Raw genomic sequence first — 27,890 nt, 5'->3', positions numbered from 1 at the left:
GGAAGCTGCAAACGCTGCTGCAACACAGCAAGGGCGGCGGAAGCTGTAGCCGACTTGCGAAAATGAGCTGACAGGCGGCGTACTTTCATGAGCAGATCTGGCAACTCGTTGTACAATTTAAGAAACCGCTGAACCATGAGGTTAAGTACATGAGCCAGGCATGGAACGTGTGTGATTTCACCTCGCCTCAGAGCCGCCACCAGGTTACGGCCATTGTCACACACGACCATGCCGGGATGTAGGTTCAGCGGTGTCAGCCACAGATCTGCCTGCTCTTTCACAGCTGTCCACAACTCACAAGCAGTGTGAGGTTTATCACCTAAGCTTATGAGCTTCAGCACAGCCTGTTGCCGTTTGGCGGAGGCAGTACTGCAGTGCTTCCAGCTTGTAACTGATGTGGTGATATCTGAGATGGAGGCTGAACATGAGGAGGAGGAGGAGGAAGATGCGCAGGAGCTATACACTGTGGGGGCAACTATGACTGACATAGGGCCCGCAATCCTCTGTGTGGGGAGGACATGCTCCGTCCCAAGGTCCAACTGGGTCCCGGCTTCCTCTATGTTTACCCAGTGTGCCGTCAGAGAGATGTACCGTCCCTGGCCACAAGCACTTCTCCACGTGTCCGTTGTCAGGTGGACTCTCCCAGTAACTGCGTTGTTGAGGGCACGGCAGATGCTTTGGGACACGTGCTTGTGTAGTGCGGGGATGGCACACCGGGCAAAATAGTGTCGGCTGGGGACCGAGTACCAAGGGACGGCCACCGCCATAAGATTGCAGAAGGATTCCGTCTCCACCAGCCTAAAAGGCAGCATTTCCAACGCAAGCAGTCGTGAAATGTGCGAATTTAGGACTGTGGCCTGTGGGGCATTAGCTGCGAATTTCCGCTTTCGTTCAAAAGTCTGGGATATGGACAATTGAGCGCTGCGGTGGGACGTGGACGTTGATGCTGTTTCTTGAGAAACTGCTATAACAAGTGAAGACTGAGAGGAGGGGGCATCTTTACATGCAGTATGGACAGGGGATTGCCTTGCACACACAACAGGGGGTTCTATTTCACGCACAACAGTGGAAGAAGCAGTGGTGACACCCGCTGACACTGGTCGTGGACCCTGGGTTTCGCCCCACAAAGTCAGGTGCTTTGCTGCCATGTGCCTGATCATGCTGGTGGTGGTCAGGCTGGTAGTTTTGTCACCCCAGCTGATGCTGGCATGGCAGGTGGAACATATGGCCTTTTTGGGGCTATCAGCAGAGTCTTTAAAAAAATTCCAGACTCTGGAAGACCTACCGCTTGTACTGGCAACGTCCCTCGTGTTGGTGTTACGGGGAACGGTTGCCTGCCTTCTGTCTGCGGCCACCACACTGTTTCTTCCTGCATGTTGGGGTACTCTGCCTCCCTCCCCCTGTGCACTGCTTGCCTCACTCTGCATGTCCTAATGCCACGTTGGGTCAGTTACTAGATCATCCACCACCTCCTCCTCTTCCACTTGCGCACCACGATGCTCCTCCTCACTTCCTGGCAATTGCGTCTCGTCATGGTCCACCTCTTGTGACAAATTGCCAGCGTCGACTTCCTGTGGCCGTGGCTGTTCAAATATTTGGACATCGCTACATGGGATCTCCTCTTCCACCACTTCAAGCGGAGCAGAAGAGGGGCACAAATCTGGAAATGGACCAGTGAACAGCTCTTCAGAGTGTCCAAGTGTAGGATCAGTTGCTGTCTGACGACACTCGGCATGGTGGGAGGAAGGAGCATCAGGGTGAGGAGGAGTATGCGGTCGAGACTCACGGCTACTAAGAGTTGACCATGTGGAAGACAGACCGGAGGTGGTGGTGCCCAAGTAACTGGAAGTATTATCTGCTATCCAATTAATAACCTGTTCACACTGATCAGTTCTCAATACTGGTGTTGTTCTGTGCTTCCCTAGTAATTCAGTCAAGAAGTGAGAGCGAGAAGATGTGGCTGTTGGTTCTGGCACATTTTCACCTTGGCCACGGCCACTTCCTCTGCACGAACCATCACCAGAACGTCCACTTCCACGTCCCTTGCCATGCGCCTTGCCCATTGTAAAGGAAGTAAAATAGCTTACACTTGCACTATCAATGGAAAAAGGGTAATAAAAAGTAGATTAGAACCGTGGAAGAGGAAAACCACAGTTCTATTTCTCTGGCCTACACCCGACTCTTTTAAACAATCTGAACAATCAGGGAGAAACTATTACTGTTTTTCTTTACGTAAAAAATACCAAAACCTGAATAATAGAGATTTTTTACCGTGGGATGGCAAAACCACAGTTATTGTTTACTGGGGTATACCAGACTTTTTTAAATAGATATAATTGCGGCTGAACAGTGAGCGACACACTCAAACTGTGTTTTTTTAGATACCAAAGGCCCAAAACTGGATAGTACAGAGATTTGACCCGTGGAACTGCAAAACCACACTGGGATTTGTCGGGCCTACATCAGACTATTTTCAACAGATATATTTTTGTGTCACAACAGTCAGGAGACACTACTGTTTTTCTTTACGGAAAATATACCAAAACCTGAATAATAGAGATTTTTTACCGTGGGATGGCAAAATGACAGTTATTGTTTACTGGGGTAGACCAGACTTTTTTAAATAGATATAATTGCGGCTGAACAGTGAGCGACACACTCAAACTGTGTTTTTTTAGATACCAAAGGCCCAAAACTGGATAGTACAGAGATTTGACCCATGGAACTGCAAAACCACACTGGGATTTGTCGGGCCTACACCAGACTATTTTCAACAGATATATTTTTGTCTCACAACAGTCAGGAGACACTACTGTTTTTCTTTACGGAAAATATACCAAAACCTGAATAATAGAGATTTTTTACCGTGGGATGGCAAAACCAAAGTTATTGTTTACTGGGGTATACCAGACTTTTTTAAATAGATATAATTGCGGCTGAACAGTGAGCGACACACTCAAACTGTGTTTTTTTAGATACCAAAGGTCCAAAACTGGATAGTACAGAGATTTGACCCGTGGAACTGCAAAACCACACTGGGATTTGTCGGGCCTACAGCAGACTATTTTCAACAGATATATTTTTGTGTCACAACAGTCAGGAGACACTGCTGTTTTTCTTTTCGGAAAATATACCAAAACCTGAATAATAGAGATTTTTTACCATGGGATGGCAAAAACCACAGTTATTGTTTACTGGGGTATACCAGACTTTTTTAAATAGATATAATTGCGGCTGAACAGTGAGCGACACACTCAAACTGTGTTTTTTTAGATACCAAAGGCCCAAAACTGGATAGTACAGAGATTTGACCCGTGGAACTGCAAAACCACACTGGGATTTGTCGGGCCTACATCAGACTATTTTCAACAGATAAATTTTTGTGTCACAACAGTCAGGAGACACTACTGTTTTTCTTTACGGAAAATATACCAAAACCTGAATAATAGAGATTTTTTACCGTGGGATGGCAAAACCACAGTTATTGTTTACTGGGGTATACCAGACTTTTTTAAATAGATATAATTGCGGCTGAACAGTGAGCGACACACTCAAACTGTGTTTTTTTAGATACCAAAGGCCCAAAACTGGATAGTACAGAGATTTGACCCATGGAACTGCAAAACCACACTGGGATTTGTCGGGCCTACACCAGACTATTTTCAACAGATATATTTTTGTCTCACAACAGTCAGGAGACACTACTGTTTTTCTTTATGGAAAATATACCAAAACCTGAATAATAGAGATTTTTTACCGTGGGATGGCAAAACCACAGTTATTGTTTACTGGGGTATACCAGACTTTTTTAAATAGATATAATTGCATCTGAACAGTGAGCGACACACTCAAACTGTGTTTTTTTAGATACCAAAGGCCCAAAACTGGATAGTACAGAGATTTGACCCGTGGAACTGCAAAACCACACTGGGATTTGTCGGGCCTACAACAGACTATTTTCAACAGATATATTTTTGTGTCACAACAGTCAGGAGACACTACTGTTTTTCTTTTCGGAAAATATACCAAAACCTGAATAATAGAGATTTTTTACCGTGGGATGGCAAAACCACAGTTATTGTTTACTGGGGTATACCAGACTTTTTTAAATAGATATAATTGCGGCTGAACAGTGAGCGACACACTCAAACTGTGTTTTTTTAGATACCAAAGGCCCAAAACTGGATAGTACAGAGATTTGACCCGTGGAACTGCAAAACCACACTGGGATTTGTCGGGCCTACATCAGACTATTTTCAACAGATATATTTTTGTGTCACAACAGTCAGGAGACACTACTGTTTTTCTTTACGGAAAATATACCAAAACCTGAATAATAGAGATTTTTTACCGTGGGATGGCAAAACCACAGTTATTGTTTACTGGGGTATACCAGACTTTTTTAAATAGATATAATTGCGGCTGAACAGTGAGCGACACACTCAAACTGTGTTTTTTTAGATACCAAAGGCCCAAAACTGGATAGTACAGAGATTTGACCCGTGGAACTGCAAAACCACACTGGGATTTGTCGGGCCTACATCAGACTATTTTCAACAGATATATTTTTGTGTCACAACAGTCAGGAGACACTACTGTTTTTCTTTACGGAAAATATACCAAAACCTGAATAATAGAGATTTTTTACCGTGGGATGGCAAAACCACAGTTATTGTTTACTGGGGTATACCAGACTTTTTTAAATAGATATAATTGCGGCTGAACAGTGAGCGACACACTCAAACTGTGTTTTTTTAGATACCAAAGGCCCAAAACTGGATAGTACAGAGATTTGACCCATGGAACTGCAAAACCACACTGGGATTTGTCGGGCCTACACCAGACTATTTTCAACAGATATATTTTTGTCTCACAACAGTCAGGAGACACTACTGTTTTTCTTTACGGAAAATATACCAAAACCTGAATAATAGAGATTTTTTACCGTGGGATGGTAAAACCACAGTTATTGTTTACTGGGGTATACCAGACTTTTTTAAATAGATATAATTGCGGCTGAACAGTGAGCGACACACTCAAACTGTGTTTTTTTAGATACCAAAGGCCCAAAACTGGATAGTACAGAGATTTGACCCATGGAACTGCAAAACCACACTGGGATTTGTCGGGCCTACACCAGACTATTTTCAACAGATATATTTTTGTCTCACAACAGTCAGGAGACACTACTGTTTTTCTTTACGGAAAATATACCAAAACCTGAATAATAGAGATTTTTTACCGTGGGATGGCAAAACCACAGTTATTGTTTACTGGGGTATACCAGACTTTTTTAAATAGATATAATTGCGGCTGAACAGTGAGCGACACACTCAAACTGTGTTTTTTTAGATACCAAAGGCCCAAAACTGGATAGTACAGAGATTTGACCCGTGGAACTGCAAAACCACACTGGGAGTTGTCGGGCCTACAGCAGACTATTTTCAACAGATATATTTTTGTGTCACAACAGTCAGGAGACACTGCTGTTTTTCTTTTCGGAAAATATACCAAAACCTGAATAATAGAGATTTTTTACCATGGGATGGCAAAAACCACAGTTATTGTTTACTGGGGTATACCAGACTTTTTTAAATAGATATAATTGCGGCTGAACAGTGAGCGACACACTCAAACTGTGTTTTTTTAGATACCAAAGGCCCAAAACTGGATAGTACAGAGATTTGACCCGTGGAACTGCAAAACCACACTGGGATTTGTCGGGCCTACATCAGACTATTTTCAACAGATATATTTTTGTGTCACAACAGTCAGGAGACACTACTCTTTTTCTTTACGGAAAATATACCAAAACCTGAATAATAGAGATTTTTTACCGTGGGATGGCAAAACCACAGTTATTGTTTACTGGGGTATACCAGACTTTTTTAAATAGATATAATTGCGGCTGAACAGTGAGCGACACACTCAAACTGTGTTTTTTTAGATACCAAAGGCCCAAAACTGGATAGTACAGAGATTTGACCCATGGAACTGCAAAACCACACTGGGATTTGTCGGGCCTACACCAGACTATTTTCAACAGATATATTTTTGTCTCACAACAGTCAGGAGACACTACTGTTTTTCTTTATGGAAAATATACCAAAACCTGAATAATAGAGATTTTTTACCGTGGGATGGCAAAACCACAGTTATTGTTTACTGGGGTATACCAGACTTTTTTAAATAGATATAATTGCATCTGAACAGTGAGCGACACACTCAAACTGTGTTTTTTTAGATACCAAAGGCCCAAAACTGGATAGTACAGAGATTTGACCCGTGGAACTGCAAAACCACACTGGGATTTGTCGGGCCTACACCAGACTATTTTCAACAGATATATTTTTGTGTCACAACAGTCAGGAGACACTACTGTTTTTCTTTTCGGAAAATATACCAAAACCTGAATAATAGAGATTTTTTACCGTGGGATGGCAAAACCACAGTTATTGTTTACTGGGGTATACCAGACTTTTTTAAATAGATATAATTGCGGCTGAACAGTGAGCGACACACTCAAACTGTGTTTTTTTAGATACCAAAGGCCCAAAACTGGATAGTACAGAGATTTGACCCGTGGAACTGCAAAACCACACTGGGATTTGTCGGGCCTACATCAGACTATTTTCAACAGATATATTTTTGTGTCACAACAGTCAGGAGACACTACTGTTTTTCTTTACGGAAAATATACCAAAACCTGAATAATAGAGATTTTTTACCGTGGGATGGCAAAACCACAGTTATTGTTTACTGGGGTATACCAGACTTTTTTAAATAGATATAATTGCGGCTGAACAGTGAGCGACACACTCAAACTGTGTTTTTTTAGATACCAAAGGCCCAAAACTGGATAGTACAGAGATTTGACCCATGGAACTGCAAAACCACACTGGGATTTGTCGGGCCTACACCAGACTATTTTCAACAGATATATTTTTGTGTCACAACAGTCAGGAGACACTGCTGTTTTTCTTTTCGGAAAATATACCAAAACCTGAATAATAGAGATTTTTTACCATGGGATGGCAAAAACCACAGTTATTGTTTACTGGGGTATACCAGACTTTTTTAAATAGATATAATTGCGGCTGAACAGTGAGCGACACACTCAAACTGTGTTTTTTTAGATACCAAAGGCCCAAAACTGGATAGTACAGAGATTTGACCCGTGGAACTGCAAAACCACACTGGGATTTGTCGGGTCTACATCAGACTATTTTCAACAGATATATTTTTGTGTCACAACAGTCAGGAGACACTACTGTTTTTCTTTACGGAAAATATACCAAAACCTGAATAATAGAGATTTTTTACCGTGGGATGGCAAAACCACAGTTATTGTTTACTGGGGTATACCAGACTTTTTTAAATAGATATAATTGCGGCTGAACAGTGAGCGACACACTCAAACTGTGTTTTTTTAGATACCAAAGGCCCAAAACTGGATAGTACAGAGATTTGACCCATGGAACTGCAAAACCACACTGGGATTTGTCGGGCCTACACCAGACTATTTTCAACAGATATATTTTTGTCTCACAACAGTCAGGAGACACTACTGTTTTTCTTTATGGAAAATATACCAAAACCTGAATAATAGAGATTTTTTACCGTGGGATGGCAAAACCACAGTTATTGTTTACTGGGGTATACCAGACTTTTTTAAATAGATATAATTGCATCTGAACAGTGAGCGACACACTCAAACTGTGTTTTTTTAGATACCAAAGGCCCAAAACTGGATAGTACAGAGATTTGACCCGTGGAACTGCAAAACCACACTGGGATTTGTCGGGCCTACACCAGACTATTTTCAACAGATATATTTTTGTCTCACAACAGTCAGGAGACACTACTGTTTTTCTTTACGGAAAATATACCAAAACCTGAATAATAGAGATTTTTTACCGTGGGATGGCAAAACCACAGTTATTGTTTACTGGGGTATACCAGACTTTTTTAAATAGATATAATTGCGGCTGAACAGTGAGCGACACACTCAAACTGTGTTTTTTTTAGATACCAAAGGCCCAAAACTGGATAGTACAGAGATTTGACCCGTGGAACTGCAAAACCACACTGGGATTTGTCGGGCCTACACCAGACTATTTTCAACAGATATATTTTTGTGTCACAACAGTCAGGAGACACTACTGTTTTTCTTTACGGAAAATATACCAAAACCTGAATAATAGAGATTTTTTACCGTGGGATGGCAAAACCACAGTTATTGTTTACTGGGGTATACCAGACTTTTTTAAATAGATATAATTGCGGCTGAACAGTGAGCGACACACTCAAACTGTGTTTTTTTAGATACCAAAGGCCCAAAACTGGATAGTACAGAGATTTGACCCGTGGAACTGCAAAACCACACTGGGATTTGTCGGGCCTACACCAGACTATTTTCAACAGATATATTTTTGTGTCACAACAGTCAGGAGACACTACTGTTTTTCTTTACGGAAAATATACCAAAACCTGAATAATAGAGATTTTTTTACCGTGGGATGGCAAAAACCACAGTTATTGGTTACTGGGGTAGACCAGACTTTTTTAAATAGATATAATTGCGGCTGAACAGTGAGCGACACACTCAAACTGTGTTTTTTTAGATACCAAAGGCCCAAAACTGGATAGTACAGAGATTTGACCCGTGGAACTGCAAAACCACACTGAGATTTGTCGGGCCTACACCAGACTATTTTCAACAGATATATTTTTGTGTCACAACAGTCAGGAGACACTACTGTTTTTCTTTACGGAAAATATACCAAAACGTGAATAATAGAGATTTTTTACCGTGGGATGGCAAAACCACAGTTATTGTTTACTGGGGTATACCAGACTTTTTTAAATAGATATAATTGCGGCTGAACAGTGAGCGACACACTCAAACTGTGTTTTTTTAGATACCAAAGGCCCAAAACTGGATAGTACAGAGATTTGACCCGTGGAACTGCAAAACCACACTGGGATTTGTCGGGCCTACATCAGACTATTTTCAACAGATATATTTTTGTGTCACAACAGTCAGTAGACACTACTGTTTTTCATTACGGAAAATATACCAAAACCTGAATAATAGAGATTTTTTACCGTGGGATGGCAAAACCACAGTTATTGTTTACTGGGGTATACCAGACTTTTTTAAATAGATATAATTGCGGCTGAACAGTGAGCGACACACTCAAACTGTGTTTTTTTAGATACCAAAGGCCCACAACTGGATAGTACAGAGATTTGACCCGTGGAACTGCAAAACCACACTGGGATTTGTCGGGCCTACACCAGACTATTTTCAACAGATATATTTGTGTCTGAAAAATCAGAGATACGCTTTTTTTTTGGGGGGGGGGACACCAAAAGGTCAATAAGACGGGTATTTGTACAGTGTGAAGGAGGAAAAAAAAAGAGGATTTAGATGAAAAAAAAAAGGATTTTTCCTGTCCCCTGAGACCTGGAGCTAAGTCCAGCAATTTCAGCAACAGGAGCAGCACACATGACTGTAATGCAGCGTTTGCTGGTATAACCACTGCGTCTCCTATACAGCCTGCCTGCCTGATATCTGGGATGGATATTAGTCCTGAGAAGGACTGTTTGTTTGTTCTGGCAGCCTTTACAGACCCTACACTAACTATTTTGCATAGTACAACTTAAGTCCAAATTCATGAAGTCAGATAACTTCTCAAATGCAATACCACAAAAAAGTCTGTAGCGGCTATAGACCGCCAGACAAAAAGAAATACTGACAAGGATAATCTAAAATTAGACAACTTTATTCAAAATTAAATAAAATAATACATAAAATAGACAAGGAAAACCTCCAAAACAAAGGGGGAATGGAAACCACAAACAAGGTCTATTCACAGCACAAAAATTAATAAATAAATGCTGGTAGGTAATGTGATTCACCTCAACATACTAGGTCTCCAAAAAAGGGGTTGCGAACTTGAAGAATGCTAATCTAAATATAGCGCCAGTACGACAAAGGAAATATGAGCATCAGAAAGTTATATATTAATAAGCATCAAAATACTGCTGGAAGAAGCGATTGAGCGAAACGGCGTCCGTCGGGTGTGGGGAGGACACCTTGGGCTTTCAGCACCTTTGTATCCATCTCTACACTAGGTAATTATGTTCTCCTTTTGGGTATTGCGCTCCTTAGCACACTCTGCTTTAGGATTTGATTTATAGCTACTCCTGCTTTCTTGATTCTTTTATCTATTGTTTGAGCAGTATTTTGATGCTTATTAATATATAACTTTCTGATGCTCATATTTCCTTTGTCGCACTGGCGCTATATTTAGATTAGCATTCTTCAAGTTCGCAACCCCTTTTTTGGAGACCTAGTATGTTGAGGTGAATCACATTACCTACCAGCATTTATTTATTAATTTTTGTGCTGTGAATAGACCTTGTTTGTGGTTTCCATTCCCCCTTTGTTTTGGAGGTTTTCCTTGTCTATTTTATGTATTATTTTATTTAATTTTGAATAAAGTTGTCTAATTTTAGATTATCCTTGTCAGTATTTCTTTTTGTCTGGCGGTCTATAGCCGCTACAGACTTTTTTGTGGTACTAACTATTTTGCAGTTTATATCTCTCCCTAAATCAGCAGCGCTGTCCCTACACTGTCTGATCCGGAGCGACTGTGTCCAAGATGGCGGCGCCCGGTTTTAAATACTCGAGGTGATGCTGTGCGGCCAGCCAATCACTGTAATGCCCACAACCAACATGGCTGCGGTATTACAGTGACTGGCTGGCAATACCTGCATGTTCATTGGCTCTGTAAAGAGCGCCAAACATGCAGGGCGGAGACCCGAGCTCCCGCCCGAGTAACCCGGAAATGCTCGGTGCTCGCCAAACATCCAGAGTAGCGTGATGCTCAGGCGAGTACCGAGCAGTGTCGAGCATGTTCGCTCAACACTAATCATAACTGCAAGATTATCTTGTTTTTCCCACTGAGAGCAATCTCTTGTCACACAGATGTCACACGAATGTCATCCGCGCGCGGCACACGCTTCCTCATAGCTGCCGGAATACAAAAGGACATGTCTGTGGGTCCGTGTGAAAAACTTGACATGTCCATAAAAAAACAGACTGCATAAGGACCAAAAAAAAAGGACGTATGAAGGAGGCCTAATTGTGAGACAAAATGTCATCAGGGGGCGAAGAAAGAAGCAATGGTTGCCACTAGCACTGCTCCCTGATAACGATTCATCTGAGGGTGGTGCTAGAATCTGTGGGGCAGCACAGATGTCACTCACTTCTTCTATCACCATCCCCTGAGGATGTCTTTTACAGTTAGAAGCCACGACAGTGTAGATAGAAGCAGAGTGCTCGTGCTGCCTTCACCTCTGCGCACGAGCATCTATCACCATGACCATGGATCCAAGATGCCTTCAGAGTGCGACGTTGCAAGAAACTGCAGCACTGCTCCCTGATGATGTCCTGCTGCAGGAGGGGCAATAGATGCTGCAGGGAAGTGAGTGTAGCCCCAGCCTCCTGTGATGTTATGGTTGAGACTCCTCTCAAATAAAATGTCACATGAAGCGCAGTGAAAAATATACATTTAGGTATTAGATAGATAGGGAGAAGCGGAGGGAATTCTATAATAAAGCTTATTACAAAGAGTGATCAGGGTCTAAAGATAGGTATTTAGAAAGGACATTTTAAGTACCAGACCATCTCTTTAACTTTTTTTTTGTGAGACGAGTTGTAGTTTTGAATGGCACCATAACTTTTACCATATGGTGTACTGTGAAATGGGAAAGAATTCCAAGTGTGGTGAAATGATGACAAAAAAACAATTCCTCCATTGTTTTTTTTTTGTTTCATATTTATAATATTCATTGTGCGGCAAAAATGACCTGGTGACTAGATTCTGCAGGTTGGTATGATTACATTGATAGCAAACTTTAATTTTTTTTACGTGAACAAAAATTAGAGTATTTAAAAAAAAGATTAAAAAAAGGTTTGTATCGCCATTTTCAAAGAGACCTAACCTTTTTTTCATTTCTGACAATAGACCTGTGCAAAGGCTTGTTTTTTGTGCAACGAGCTGATGTTCTATTGATATTGTTCTATGTGAAAAATAGACACGTAGTTCCTATTTTTCTTTACATTTTACCCCGAAATGAGCAAAAAAAAAAAAGAAATATAAAAATTAAGCCCTATGTATTGTGAAAAAAGGGTCAAAAACCATTTGAATATCCCAACAACAACATTTTTTAGAGCCCATAAAAGCGTGTATACAATAAAACTTGAAAATGTGCCTGGATAAGGAAGAATGGTGCAATCCAAGCCTTTTGATGAAGCTTGAGTAATGTGGGTGATTCACTATATTTATTGGTGAAACATCTTTATGTGGCAAGATATGACTGAAAGTAGTCAAGGGGGGTCAGAGGTGCTAGCTATTTGGAACATTGGTTGCACTGTTTCCTTTTCGAGTTAATACACCAAATTTCTCATAATACAGCTGGGTCAGAGGGCAGCATAAGGATCAGCTTTAGAATGCACACCCACCCCCCTGGGAAATGGTACAGAGAACATAAAGTTTCATGATTCCCGCCAGTGGTTCAGACAAACAGATATGGTGCAAATAGGCAACTTTTTCCTCTTGTAAAGAACATTTGTAATCATCAAACAAGTGAATTCTTAAAGAAGTTCTCCAGGAATAGAAAATATTAATAAGCAAAGAAAATGTCATTATAAATTATTTACTAAATAACTTTAATTCATTTTTGTACAATGAGGTAATCACTATAGAATTAAAATGGCCACTGCCCTCTTACACTGACAGAAGCCTGACCTATTATGTTAATAGGACAGTTGCTGGTGAGCATGTGCAGTAAGTAGCTGCAGCCCCCACCTTACATGTGTAGGAAGTTGAGCTATCATGGAATATTCTGATCTCATATTTAAGATACCAGGAGTGCTGAGGTAAGAGGCTGCTCACACTGCTGTCCACACTATCTGATCTAAGGCTGTGTGCCCACGAAGCATTTTCCAAGCGTTTATGCTGCTGAATTTCCGCAGCGTAAACGCTTGGGAAACGCTTGGTAATCCGCCCCCCATGGTCCCCAATGACAAGACGCAATGTCAATGCCCATGCTGCGGATTTTTCCGCAGCATTTATGCTGCGCTCAAAAATCCGCAGCATGTCCATTAATTTTGCAGACGCACAGAGTATTCGCCGCCATTGACTTGCATTGGACCTCGTGACATCCGCATCACTACATGTGGATAAGCGGATATCACACGGTTCAATGTGCGGATGGTACCCAGGCCTGGAGGAGAGGAGACTGCGCTGTTTTGTGAACCTCTGGAAAAAAAGGACACCGCTAAGCAGAGGCCAGACGGAGTCCAGAGTAACTCTGCTGCCTCACTATAGTGAATGGATCCATCGGAGGTTTCATCTGAATTACGTCACTTGGAGATTTAAATGGAAACCCTGATATCAGTGCTCAGCGTAGAGCACAGGATAAATGGGAACAATTTACATAACATTTTGGATCACAATAAAAGCTTTGACTCAATCCACAAAAAAAGTAAGTCTCCACTCAGGTCTGTCATCTGTGAACGAAAATATAGGGGGCTTTCATGTAGCACAAATGGCTCTGGAAAGCAAAATGGCCCTTGCCCACCAAAAGAAATTCCACAAATTCTGCACTCCCAAATACAAATGCCTCCCTCCCTTTTGAGCCCCATTGTTAGGCATCGGTCTGTTGCTGGATTTGGAATGGGTCCAGAACCTTCCGTGGTCTCCTATTTTGGTCCAGCCAGGGCTGATGCTGCTCAGCTTTGTCGTCAGCCCCAACGCCTAGCTGGTCCACAAGACGTGCATATTGTCTCCCAGGTATTTGTGCCTAGCTATGTTAAGCAAAGGTTGCAGAGGGAGACAGGGCTTTTGGAGTCTAAGTCCAGGATTCGCCGCACTGAGCATGTCCGTGACCTGGCGGATCATGATTGGTGGTTTGGCACCCACCTGACCCAGTGACCTGGCATCGCCTGATTGGTCCTCGGGTGGCGTCACCAATGGCGCATCGGTGGGCATGGCTTAGTCTTTAAAAGGCCCGCCCACAAACATGGTGGCGCGCTCGGATCATTGAGCAAGTGTTGCTGTGTGTGGACGACTGTGCTCCATGTAGTTTCTCCAGACAAGATTAGTGAAAGTAGGCAGGCTAGTGAACGTAGGCAGGTCTAGAAGTCTGGCTCTGCCAAAGGGGTCGCCTAACACCCCGAGCAGCCTGCAGATGTCCTGTCCACGGTTTCGCCTGTCAGTCACGTGGAGTAGTACCCTTCAGCCCGGTAGCACGCCGGCTGGAGGCACGTGTGCCCGTCTGCGTAGTCACACACTGTAGTCCCTGTGCTGTAACAGGACTACAGATAGTTTTTCTCCGCCTATCTCATGCTGCTAACGGACATGGTGCGAATTGCTATACCTGTTCCAGTGTGCAGAAACACGGAAGGGTTTACATTTAAGTTGGTTGCTTTCCTTTCCACCCGGAAAGTGTTCGGCAGCAGTCCACCAGGCTGCATCGCGGACCCCGGGGTCGGTTGCGTTCCATTTTATTAAAGTTGTCTGCAACCGCCCTCTTAACAGTATCCGAGCGCCAGGGTCTTGTCGAACATGGCCGACAACCAACAACTGCAGCGGTATATACATCAACTGGAGGCCAGACTTAGAATTTGGAACAAACCGCCCCGGTCGTTGATATCACTGCAGTAGCTACCCAGGCGGCTACTCTAGCAGCCAATATTATTAACTCGACTGCGGTGAATACTGCAACCACTGCAAGTGCTCCATTACCCCGTTTTGTTCTCCCGGAAAAAATTTCTGGGGATAGTAAACTCTGCAGGGGTTTTATTAATGTATGCTCCATTCATTTGGAGATGATGGAGGCACGGTTCCCCACCGAAAGAGCCAAAGTGGGATATATCATCTCATTACTCGGTCACAGGGCTCTGGAGTGGGCTACTCCTCTATGGGAGTGGAACGATCCGGTTGTAGTAAATGCGGGTCTTTTCCTTAAGACCCTAAAAAGTGTATTCCTAGGTCCTCAGGTCACGCATGATACGGCTCTTAAGCTTCTTGCGTTGATCCAGGGTTCGGCCACCGCCAGCCACTATGCCATCCAGTTCAGAACCCTAGCGGCTGAACTGGATTGGTCTGAGCGGTCGCTTATCCCGGTGTTCTGGAAAGGTCTGGCTGGGCATATTAAAGATGCTTTATCTACCAGAGAGATTCCAACCTCCCTGGAGGAGTTAATATCTCTCGCTGACCTTATAGACTTGCGTCATGCAGAGCACAAGTTAGAGCTGGAGGTTTCCAGATCTTAGTATCAGTTGGCACCATCCATCTCTAGACCCATTTCCAAACCCGAGACTCTTGACCCGAAGGCTGAGTCTAGTCCCTCTCATTCCCGACCTGCACATCTCTTGGAGTACCCCGTAAATAAGGGTTCCAAGCAGTCGGCAAAACGAGTAGGTATTACCACCATTGGAGGAGGTGTATTAAATTCCGGGACTTCTTCCTCCAAATTATTATATAATGTGACATTGTCCTTTGGTACATCTGCAGTTACTGCCAAGGCGTGGGTGGACTCTGGTGCTGATGGCAATTTTTTATCATCTACGTTTGCCCAGAGGCATGCTATCCCTTTAGAGTTACTCTCAAGACCTATGAACATTAGTGTTGTCAATGGTTCACTCCAGGATGAGCAAATCACTCACCAGTCGATTCCCCTCACCATGTCATTTCCTCAGGGCCACCGGGAGGTCATCTCATTTCTTATTATTCCCGGTGGATTAGATGAGGTGTTATTGGGTCTCCCCTGGCTACGTTGTCATACTCCACACATTGACTGGAATACGCGGAGAATTTCTTCCTGGAGTGAGAATTGTGCATCTCAGTTTATGGTCAAAGTCACCCGGAGGGTAGTCTCTGATCCCTCTATCGTTGCGGCATCCGGTACTGATTCTTTGTCTGTCCCCAGGACCTGGGTCTTGTCAGATTATGTCGTAAAGAACTCTCAGGAAGAGAGGGTGGCTGCAGTGTCCTCTAACCCGGTTCCGTCGGGGAGGACATTTGTTTCCCCTAATCTACAGAATATGGTGCTCTCCTGGGCTCATGCCCCTAAGATCGGAGCCCACCTGGGGGTCAAACGTACCACTAAGTCGCTTCAACGGTCCTATTGGTGGCCCCGGTGGTGCCAAGACGTCAAGGACTTTGTTCTCGCATGTTCCGTCTGTGCGAGAGATAAATCTTTCCGCCAGAGACCGGCGGGTCTTCTCCATCTGTCACCCGTGACGTACTCCACACATAGAGAGCCGGTTGTCACTTCTCGTCGTCCTGCTCCCCGCGTTAAAAAAGGGTACCCTGTACACCGGAGGGGTCACGGTTCCGTGAATCCTCTCTGTGACCTGGTGGACCACACTCTTGCCCCCTGGCTCATGGAGGTAAATGAGCGTTAAGTGGAGGAGGATGTTAGAAGTGGGGATAATTTTAGGTGTCGGTCAGGTGCTGGATTTGAAATGGGTCCAGAACCTTCTGTGGTCTCCCATTTTGGTCCAGCCAGGGCTGATGCTGCTCAGCATTGTCATCAGCCCCAGCACCTAGCTGGTCCACGAGACGTGCAGATTGTCTCTCAGGTATTTGTGCCTAGCTATGTTAAGCATAGGTTGCAGAGGGAGACAGGGCTTTTGGAGTCTAAGTCCAGGATTCGCCGCACTGAGCATATCCGTGACCTGGCGGATCATGATTGGTGGTTTGGCACCCACCTGACCCAGTGACCTGGCATCGCCTGATTGGTCCTCGGGTGGCGTCACCAATGGCATGTCGGTGGGCAGGGCTTAGTCTTTAAAAGGCCTGCCCACAAACATGGTGGCACGCCATGAGCAAGTGTTTCTGTGTGTGGACGACTGTGCTCCACGTAGTTTCTCCAGGCAGAATTAGTGAAAGTAGGCAGGCTAGTGAAAGTAGGCAGGTAGCTCCGTCTAGCAGTCTGGCTCTGCCAAAGGGGTCGCCTATCACCCCGAGCAGCCTGCAGACGTCCTGTCCATCGTTTCGCCTGTCAGTCACGTGGAGTAGTACCCTTCAGCCTGGTAGCATGCCGGCTGGAGACACGTGTGCCCGTCGGCGTAGTCACACACGCATCCTAGCGCCGTCCCTGTGCTGTAACAGGACTACAGTTTTTTTCCGCCTATCTCGTGCTACTAACGGAGATAGTGCGAATTGCTATACCCGTTCCAGTGTGCAGAAACACGGAAGGGTTTACATTTAAGTTGGTTGCTTTCCTTTCCACCCGGAAAGTGTTCGGCAGCAGTCCACCATGCTGCATTGCGGACCCCGGGGTCGGTTGCATTCCATTTTATTAAAGTTGTCTGCAACCGCCCTCTTAACGCCCACAGTGTACCTAAACCACAGTTAGCATCCACATGTTTGGCATTTCTGTAGCTATGAGAGCCCACCTAATTTACAGGTGCACTTCTACAGAAGCAGGAGGTGGGCATAACAAACTCTTCACTACAGCGGCAATTTGTAATTTTCACTAAGCAAAATCCACTGCTGTTTGTTTCTGGAAAACACCTATGTAGTTAAAATCCTCATCACACCTGTAGATAAATTCCCAAAGCAGTATAATTTCCGAAATGGGGCTCACTTGAGGGTGAATTCTGCTCTTCTAGCACCTAGGGTCTCTGTATATGGAGTCTGCTTACTATTCTAGGAAAATCTGCGCTCCAGTAGGCAAATAGCGCTCTGTCCATCCCGAGTCTGACTGTGTGGCTCAGCAGTACTGTACAGCCACATATGGAGTATTTCTACATTCAGCAAAAATTGTGTGACAACTTTTGGTGCTATTTTTACCCATTTCCCAGTGTGAAAATGTAAAATTTGGGGCTTAAACAAAACTTTGGTGGTAAAAATGTAATTATTCTTTCCTCACTGCCCAATGGTGTAAAATTTTGTGAGGCACATGTGGTGTCAACATGCTCACTGCACCCCTAGATGAATTTATTAAAAGGTTAATTGTTAAATGGGATCTTTTATGGGGGTTCTACCATTCTGGCACCTTAGGGGCTCTGCCAATGTGACATGGCACCGTCAAACCAGCCCAGCAAAATATGAACTCCAATATGGCGCTTCTTTGCTTCTGAGCTTTGCACTGTGCCTCAAAAGTAGTTTTCGACCACATATGAAATATCGGAGTACTCAGGACAAATTCAACAACTAATATTGGGGTCCATTTTCTTCTGCTGTCCTTGTGAAAATGAAAATGTTGGGGGCTAAAACAACATTTTTGTTGGAAAAATATATATTTTTCATTTTTACAGATCCACGTTGTCAAATTCTGTGAAGTACCTGTGGGTTCAAGGTTCTTACCACACATCTAAATACATTTCTTGAGGGGTCTAGTTTCCAAAATGGGGTCACTTGTGGGTGGTTTCCACTGCTTAGGCACATCAGGGGCTCTCAAAACGCGATATGACACACACAGACTAATGCATTAAAGTCTGCATTCTAAAACTCCTTCCCTTCCGAGCCCTGACGGTGCCCCCAAACAGTAGTTTTCTCCCACATATGGGGTATCAGCGTACTCAGGAGAAATTTCACAACTTTTGGAGTCCAATTTCTCCTGTTAACCTTGTGAAAATAAAAAAATTGGGACTAAAACATCATTTTTGTGGAAAAAAAAGTGTTTTTTTTATTTTCACGGCTCTACGTTATAAACTTTTGTGAAACACTTGGGGGTTCAAAGTGCTCACCACACATAACTCGATAAGTTCCTTATGGGGTCTAGTTTCCAAAATGGTGTCACTTGTGGGGGTTTCCACTGTTTAGGCACATCAGGGGCTCTCCAAATGTGACATGGCGTCCGCTAATTATTCAAGCAAATTTTACATTCAAAAAGTCAAATGGCACTCCTTACCTTCCAAGCCCTGCCATGCGCACAAAAAGTGTTTTTCCCCACAAATGGGGTATCTGCTTACTCAGGAGAAATTGCACAACAAATTGTATGGTGCAATTTCTTCTGCTACCCTTATGAAAATGCAAAATTTGTGGCTGAAAACATTTTTGTGGGAAAAATTAGAAAATTTTATTTTAGGGCTCAATGTTATAAACTTCTGTGAAGCATCCAGGGGTTCAAGGTGCTCACCACACATCTAGATAAGTTCTCTGAGAGGTCTAGTTTCCAAAATGGTGTCATTTGTGGGGAGTTTCCACTGTTTAGGCGCATCAGGGGCTCTCCAAACGCGTCATGGCATCCGCTAATTATTCAAGCAAATATTACATTCAAAAAGTCAAATGGCGCTCCTTCCTTTCCGAGCCATGCCGTGCAACCAAACAGTGGTTTTCCCCACATATGAGGTATCGGAGTGCTCAGGAGAAATTACACAAAAAATGTTATGATTCATTTTTTCCTGTTAACCCTGCAAAAATAAAAAACAATTGGGTCTAAAGTAACATTTTTGTGAAAAAAAGTTAAATGTTTATTGTAATCTTCCACATTCCAAAAATTCCGGTGAAGCACCTGAAGGGTTCATGTTAATGTTGAATATGGTTTTGAGCACCTTGAGGGACGCATTTTTTAGAATGGTGTCACTTTTGGGTATTTTCTGTCACATAGACTCAGCAAGTCACTTCAAATGTGATGTGGTCCCTAAAAAATAGTTTTGTAAATTTTGTTGGAAAAATTAGAAATCGCTTGTCAACTTTTAACCCTTATAACTTCCTAACTATAACTTCATGAGCGAGCGTGTTCTGTTAAACCATGCTCGCCGAGTACTTACGGCATGCTCGAGTGTTATGTTTTAGTCACTGCGTGTGCATGATTTGCGACTATTTGACAGCTTTAATATATGTGAGGAATGCTTGTTTTTCAGGCATTCCTCACAAGTATTAAAACTGTCAAACTGTCGCAAATCGTGCACACGCAGTGACTAAAACATAATACTCGAGCACGCTGTAAATACTCGGCGAGCACCCAAGCATGCTCGCCGAAAGGGCTCACAGAACACGCTCACTCATCACTATTCCTAACAAAAAAAAATGTCGGTTCCAAAATTGTCCTGATGTAAAGTAGACATGTGGGAAATGTTATTTATTAACTATTTTGTGTGACATATCTCTCTGATTTAAGGGCATAAAAATTCAAAGTTTGAAAATTGCTAAATTTTCACCAAATTTCCAATTTTTTTCACAAATAAATGCCAATCATATCGAAGAAATTTTACCACTATCATGAAGTACAATATGTCACAAAAAAAAACTATCTCAGAATCAGTGGGATCCGTTGAAGCATTCCAGAGTTATTACCTCATAAAGTGACAGTGGTCAGAATTGAAAAAATTGGCCTGGTCATTAAAGTGCAAACAGCCTTCGTGGGTAAAGAGGTTAACAAACTGTGACCATATAGCTTGCTGCCTCTTCATGAGTAAAGCTGTCATGGAATGCTCTCCTATTTACAATTACAATCTTTCCTCCATTCATGACTGGAGAAACCATGGGGTCTCTGTATTCTATGTGTGTAGGAGCACATCACCATCCAAACACCCCTTACAGGCATAGTGTACCACTGTACTTCCCGCATGACATTAAAGGGAACCTGTCACTAGAAAAAAACGCTATTATCCTGCAGATATGGGGATAATCTGCAGATTAATAGTGTTGTTTACCTGCCCGGCGCCTGCACTTATTCGAACGCTGTGGGGAGAAAATTAACTTTATTCCCCCCGTCAGCTTTCTGGTTTCAGTCACAGGGGCGGCGCCGGCATGGGCTCAGTATACAGAGTGGGGGCTGTAACCACGACCCTGGCCCTGACTGACAGCCGACCCAATGCAGAGGCAGGGCTTGGGGCGCGGTTACAGCTGCCGCTCTGTATACTCAGTCCGGTGGCTGAACCAGCGCTGGTATTGCCCCTGTGACTGAAACCGGAACGCTGCGGGGGGGGGGGGAGATAAAGTTCATTTACTCCCTGCAGTGTTAGGCTAAGTGCGGGCACCGGGCAGGTTGGTAACGCTATTAACCTGCAGATTTACCTCATATCTGCAAGTTAATAACTCTTTTTCTGGTGACAGGTTCCCTTTAACTGTGGCCTAATTGATTTGCTGCCTATATTTAAATAAAATGCAAGTTTGGATATTTTTTGTACACTTTGTTTATTGTATTTCAGGTTGTCTTTTGTGTCCTTTTGAATGGCGGCTACATGGAGATCACTGTTATTACTACTCAGATGTACCAGACAGAACATGGAGCCAGAGCCGGGATTATTGTAAGATGATGGGAGCCGATCTACTGGTCATTAAAGACCAGGAACAACAGGTATATGCAGACATATTGCGGTCTCTGGTGAATGCTGTGCATGGTATTTCGATTCTACTCTTTCTATGAATCCTTTCTTTTGCTGGGAATCATTAGGGAGGTGTACGTGCTGGGGGCTCACAAAGGGGACCTGTAGTGACAAGAGCCCCTAGGTAGATGTGCAGACTGTGCAGCCTAAATCTGTTGAAGGTATGAGGTCCTTTGTATGCTTAATTAGAGGTTCCTGTCACTGTAGTTCCCTTTTGTAAATCCCCCATGATTCCTCGGAACCAAGGATGAAATACTTTGGGAGGGATTAAGGGGTCCCATTCCAGTAAGTGGTAGAACGACACTTGGGTATCTGGATACACCTAAATTAAATGGGAATGGTTGGTGATATCAACTTCCTGTTTGTGGCACATTAGTATATGGGAGGGGGAAAACTTTTCCAGATTGGTGGTGACCATGGCGGCCATTTTGAAGTCAGCCATTTTGGATCCAACTTTATTTTTTTCAATGGGAAGAGGGTCATGTGACACATCAAACTTATTGAGAATTTCATAATAAAAACAATGGTGTGCTTGGTTTTGATGTAACTTTATTATTTCATGAGTTTTTTTACATGATATCACCAACCATTCTCATTTAATTTAGGTGCATCCATATAAATGGCCCACCCTGTATATCTATCAAGGGGAAAACAGGGTCCCCGGAATCTATTGTAATTAAAGCGGGAGGCGGGTGTAAGATTGTATGCCTCAGAGGACCACGTGTCACGGTCATGGTAGAACTACGGGTTGGCCCTGTACCGGATAAGGTTGGGAGTGGTAAAGCCTGGGAGTAGTCCTTCTCCATACTGTGAAGCTGACACTTGGGATCTCTCAGGCTGTATAAGTTGTATTTGTGATTGTTGGCTGTTGTGGCCAATATCTTGTTTAGAAGAGATATACTGTCATTTATTGCAAGTTATAAAAAAAGAAGCTCGTTTGGTAACATATCAGAGTCAGAGTCATTCATAGCAGTGCCGTATCTCACACACACTCATATATGACTGAGTTACAGTCGTTGCATGTGCATGAGATGTCTTGACTGGTTTTATTGATTTCAATTAGGGTGCTTTCACATTGCTTTTACGGATATACTCGGTGGCCCCGTTGGGGCACATGTCCGAAACCCTGAAAAACAGGATTTGGACATATGCACCAACAAGGCCATAGATTGTAATAGTACCCGCAGAGCAAACGTGCTCTCTAACATACATAATTTTCAGGAGTTTACTCCTACTGGAGGTGGACACTCAGACGCCGTCTACTACATCTGAGTGTCCACCTCCAGTAGGCGTACACTCACGAAAAAGATGTGTGGCACCCCAGGGGTCTGGTTGCCACAGTAATAGAAATATTATGTCTGAGAGCAAGTGGGAGGTTTCTCTGGTCAGGAGCCCTTCAGCATGCAACACCACCCGCCCAGACCTGGGAGGGGAGGAATCTGCCCTTATAAACTGGGTCTGGGGCGGGATTAGGGAGTGAAGTCCCAGACAGAGATGCAGTCTGGTCCAGAGAGCAGCAGACACAGGGAAAGCAAGAACTAGGAGCTCTGTAGGAGCTAGGAGCAGAAGACCAGGGGCTGGAAGCTAAGTGGAGATATAGCTCGCCCTGGCTGAGGACACTAAAACCGGACACCGGAGTGCGAGGCTGTGGGGACTGATATACACCCAGCAGCAGAAACCAGCCGGCGGGGGATTCCAGGTCCTCTGGCCTTAGAAGCCCGGAGGCTCAGTCACAAGGAAGGGGCCAGCGCCGCCATCCAGGAGCGGAGGCTAACAGAAGGCCCCAAGTCACCAGCCATATGGGTGAGCACCACACGGTATACTCAGGGACGTGGGCTACTTGTAACCGCTTACAGCAAGGTAGCCAGAAAGAGTGCAGATAGACGGGGAGGCCTACAACTCCACCTGGCCAGGGGAACTCCGGCTTGCTCGCAGACTGACCAGGCCCCTTATACTAGCCAGTACTCCCGGGAGGGTCTGCCTTCTTATCACCAGTAAAGACCCTGAACTGCACTGCAAAGACTCTGAGTAATTCCTGCTGCGCTCGTGCACCATCACTCCCATCATCCACACAAACTGCCCTGAGGCTATACTCCTCCCGTGGAGAGTCATCCCACTCTAAGCTGCACACATAATACCAGCCTCAGCGGTCTGCCCTGCAGCGGCGGTCCCCACTGACCGCAATCCACGGGTGGCGTAGTCGGACACTTGTTATTACACTAAGACTGCTACTGGTTTGACCGCCCTGGGCACGGACCGGGTCACCGCCACGGAAGACTACAACCCCCAGCGATCCGGCTCCGGGTATTCCCGCACCGTGCATCCACAATGCAGGCCCAGGGGGCGCGTCAGATGCACATCAGGGCGCATGTTCGGTTTACCGGCCCCATTACAGTCTATTGCTCCGTTGGCGCATACATCCGAATCCCGTTTTGTGGGGGCAATCAGATGTATAGTTGAAACCAGAAGTTTACATACACTATATAAAGACACATCTGCATGTTTTTCTCAATATCTGACATGAAATCAGAATAAACCTTTCCCGTTTTAGGTCAATTAGGATTACCATAATTTTTAATATTTGCCAAATGCCAGAATAATGAGATAGAGAATGTTTTAAGGCTTTTTTATTACTTACTGCAAAGTCAAAAGTTTCCATACATTTCAGTAGTATTTGGTACCATTGCCCTTTGACTTGGGTCAAACGTTTGGGTTATCCTTCCACAAGCTTCTCACAATAGTTGGTCAGAATTTGGACCCATTCTTCCTGACAAAACTGGTGTAACTGATCCAGGTTTGTAGGTCGCCTTGCTCGCAGTCTTTTCAGCTTTGCCCATAAATTTTCAATAGGATTGTGATCAGGACTTTGTGATGGCCACTCCAAAACATTGACTTTGTTATCCTTAAGCCACTTTGTTACCACTTTGACAGTATGCTTCGGGTCATTGTCCATTTGGAAGACCCATTTCCACCCAAGTTTTAACTTCTTGGCTGATGTCTTGATATGTTGTTTCTGTATTGCCACATAATCTTCTTTTCTCATGATGCCATCTATTTTGTGAAGTGCACCAGTCCCTCCTGCAGCAAAACAATCCCACAACATGATGCTGCCACCCCCATGTTTCACAGTTGGGATGGTGTTCTTAGGCTTCCAAGCTTCTCCCTTTGTCCTTCAAATGTAACCATGGTCATTATGCCCAAAAAGTTAAATTTTAGTTTTATCAGACCACAGGACATGTCTCCAAAAATTAAGGTCTTTTTACTGAGTGGATTTGCAAACATTAATCTGACTTTTTTATGTTTCTTTTGGAGTAATGGCTTCTTCCTGGCAGAGTGGCCTTTCAACCCATGTTGATACAGTACTCATTTTACTGTGGATATTGACACAATCTTACCAGCTTCCACCATCATCTTCACAAGGTCTTTTACTTTTGTCCTTGGGTTGATATGCACATGTCAGACCAAAGCACATTCATCTCTGGGACAAAGAACCCATCTCCTTCCTGAGTGGTGTGATGGCTGGACATTCCCATCTTGTTTTTACTTGCATATAATTGTTTGCACAGATGAACGAGGCACATTCAGGTATCTTGAACTTGTACCCAAGGATGTGCCAGACTTGTGCAAGTCCACAATTCTCTTTCTTATATCTTGGCTGATTTCTTTAGACTTTCCCATGATGCTACACAAAGAAGCAGTGTGTTTCAGGTGTTCATTAAAATACATCCACAGGTGTGTCTCTAATTAACTCAGATCTTGCCAAAAAACAGAAGCTTCCAAACACATGACATCATCATATGAGCAGTCCAGAATTGTTTAAAGGCATAGTAATCTTAGTGAGTGAAAAAGTATTGTTCAGCTCATCTGTCCTCTTTGTGCATGGCTGCCATCCCAGAATAATCCAATTAGTAGTAAAAAATCCAGCACCAAAAGGTTACACTCCAACGAACTTTATTCCAAAATCTTCATTAAAAGCATAGACAACCCACAGTAGAAAAAATGGCAGAGATAGCAGAGGTCCCAGACACCGGTTTACTAGTTTCAGGGCCAAATATGCCCCTTAGTCATAACCTAGGGTTATACCAGTGAGTCTGGGTTTTATATTGACCAAGAATTCAAAAACCCCGCCCCCCGTCACATGATTCAGATTTTTCCACACCCAAAACCATTGAAAATCTTTTACCAGTACAAAAAATACAAATTTAAAACCAACAATATAATGCTGACATTATACACAGAAGGTAAGTGAACAGTATTAATAAAACAAGATTACGTCTGTACGCTTATTTAAACCGGTGGGATGGGCGGTCTCCATCATCAGGATCCAGTGGGTTTCTCAGCTAAGAAGTTTCTGTCGCCTGGCTCCGCCCCTTCGGGGCTTACTAACCCTTTCCATTCTGAAAAACTGAAAACCGCTCAAATCACCGCCGTGCATTTGGTAAAAATGTTTTGATACATTAGAAGGATTAGATGAATCTCTGTTCACTGAATCCCTTAGATGTTCACTGATGCGCTGCCGGAGTTCTCCTGTTGTGCAGCTGTAGAACGAGCAAGAAAGCTTGTAAAAGTACTTCAACATGATGTTTCAAGGATGGAGCGAGACTGCCATCTACTGGCCAGAGACAGTCAAGCGGAATCAAAATATACAAAGGAAGTTGCAGGGAGGGTAGATTCAGACGCTGGACCCGATCAGGTGACTTCCAGGAAGGAGTTCAGAGAGATAAGAGGCCAGCGCGCCAAACCTGAGGGGTCTTTGGCGCCAAGCAGCAGAGAGGAGCAGACGTGCTCCCTGCGTCCTGAGAAACCCCGTGTGACAGGCCAAATCCAGAGGCCTGAGAGGTGCTCCAGCCGGGCACCGGTAAAAGAGCTCCGGATCCCTCACAGATGTGACCCGAGTGCTGTGCCTGCTGAGGATACTAGGAACCTGATCGCGGTGCTGAGTGAGTTCGCGGAACCCGACGGCGGCCGCCGACGGACGAGGCCTGGACCCCCCTATCCAAGGCTTCAGAGACTGCCTCCAACGGCCAAGCAGAGAGGAGCTGCATACGTGAGCAGGGCCGTCACTTCCACTGCTCACCCACGGTACCGGGGACAATTGGGTTTAAGTACTCAGGTTGGGAGGGGGACGGTTGGGGCTAAAGTAGCACAACGTGATTTAATTGAATTCATCCGGAAAGAGACTCACGGCCTAGCGGGAATAACCGGTGACCCCCGCTAGGGCCAAATTCACGCTTAAAGAACTTGTTGTGGTGTCTCTCATGCTTGAGGGCATCACCTTACTTTAAGAGACTGCGCCTTACTTTAAGAGACTGCGCCTTACTTTGAGAATTTTCGTATTTTTCTGCTATTTCAAACCACTGTTCATTATCCTTGTTGCTAATCCCTTGTTTCAGTATACCTGTTGTATAAAACTGTTTACAATCATCTCTGACTGTTCTTGCCTTGTGTCTCTGTGCGTTGCATTCCAGCACCTGCATTACATTTGGCGTAGTCGGCAGGATGCAACATTCAGACGCAGAGATGGCGGATCAGTCTGTGGCTGGGTCCAGCCGGAGCCATATACCCCTGGGGGCTATGCTCAGCCATCTTCCCAAGTTTACAGGGGATGGCATGTCACTTTGGGACTGGGCAGAAAGACTGAGAAGTATGCTACGTATGTATCCCCTTGACCCTCTAGCCCAGGCGGAGCTGGCCCTCCTAACCCTTGATGGAGAGGCCCGACAGACTGTGATGTACAGCCACCTGGGGACCGTGACACCGTAGATAAAGTGATAAAAATTCTAGAGGACATGCACGGTGACACTACAGATTTGGGACACTTGCGCTTACGTTTGTTTCAGCGGGTCCAAGGGGAAAATGAGACAGTAAATCAGTATGTTAATGCATTACAGGAAGTGACGGCCCATATCACTAAGAAAACTCGAGATGGGAACCGAGGACTGGGACCATTGGATGAGGTGTTGCGTGACCAACTGATTGCTGGCTTGAAAGACCCTTCCCTGAGGCAGATCCTGAAGGAGCGGCTGCGATTGAGCCCTGATATGGGCTTCCTGGAGGTAGGGGCTGAAGCTAGAGTCCTGGAGAGAGAAGTTCCTGTTCTCAAAGCCACAGTTAGAAGTCATGAGGCAATTGCTCCTGGATTCACCAACCAAGAGCCTGATTGGGTACGGGAAATACATCAGGAAATTCGAGACATTCGGGGTGAGCTGAATTCTATTAGGAAGACTCCTACTGCCCCCTTGCCGACGGACCATACTGCTCAACGCGGACGGAGACCAGAACGAGAAAGACGTTCCTATCCGGCCCCAGCACGACATGTACCCGACCTATCGGCAGAACGAGGACCGGAGTGCTGGACCTGCGGAGGTAGGGGGCATATCTCCAAAGACTGTCCCAACCGAGAAAGGAGGAGGAGCGGACAGCCGTTAAACTAAAATGCCGTGGGGTCTCGAGCTTCAGAGAGTAGAAGAGGGAGCTCTGAAGACATTGTCTCCGAGAGGCCCATTATCTGGGCTGAATTCAATGG

The 27,890-nt window shown here is 44.3% G+C and overlaps 1 protein-coding gene across 3 annotated transcripts in view; it reads left to right on the top strand.

The window, feature by feature from the left end:
- The window catches only part of LOC141271204 (killer cell lectin-like receptor subfamily B member 1C), a 180,298-nt gene that overhangs the window by 140,305 nt on the left and 12,103 nt on the right, over positions 1 to 27,890 (top strand). For all 3 annotated transcript variants that reach the window (XM_073681319.1, XM_073681318.1, XM_073681317.1), the window contains one exon: positions 21,188 to 21,336. In XM_073681319.1, the coding sequence (XP_073537420.1) occupies positions 21,188 to 21,336 (149 nt within the window). The remainder of the gene's footprint in view (positions 1 to 21,187; positions 21,337 to 27,890) is intronic.

Source organism: Phyllobates terribilis, unplaced genomic scaffold, assembly GCF_046119375.1.
Source record: "Phyllobates terribilis strain yellow unplaced genomic scaffold, ASM4611937v1 Scaffold_5__5_contigs__length_657084704, whole genome shotgun sequence".
Lineage (NCBI taxonomy): Eukaryota > Metazoa > Chordata > Amphibia > Anura > Dendrobatidae > Phyllobates > Phyllobates terribilis.
The sequence above is the reverse complement of the archived record's forward strand: the minus strand, read 5'-3'. Positions and strand labels throughout refer to the sequence as shown.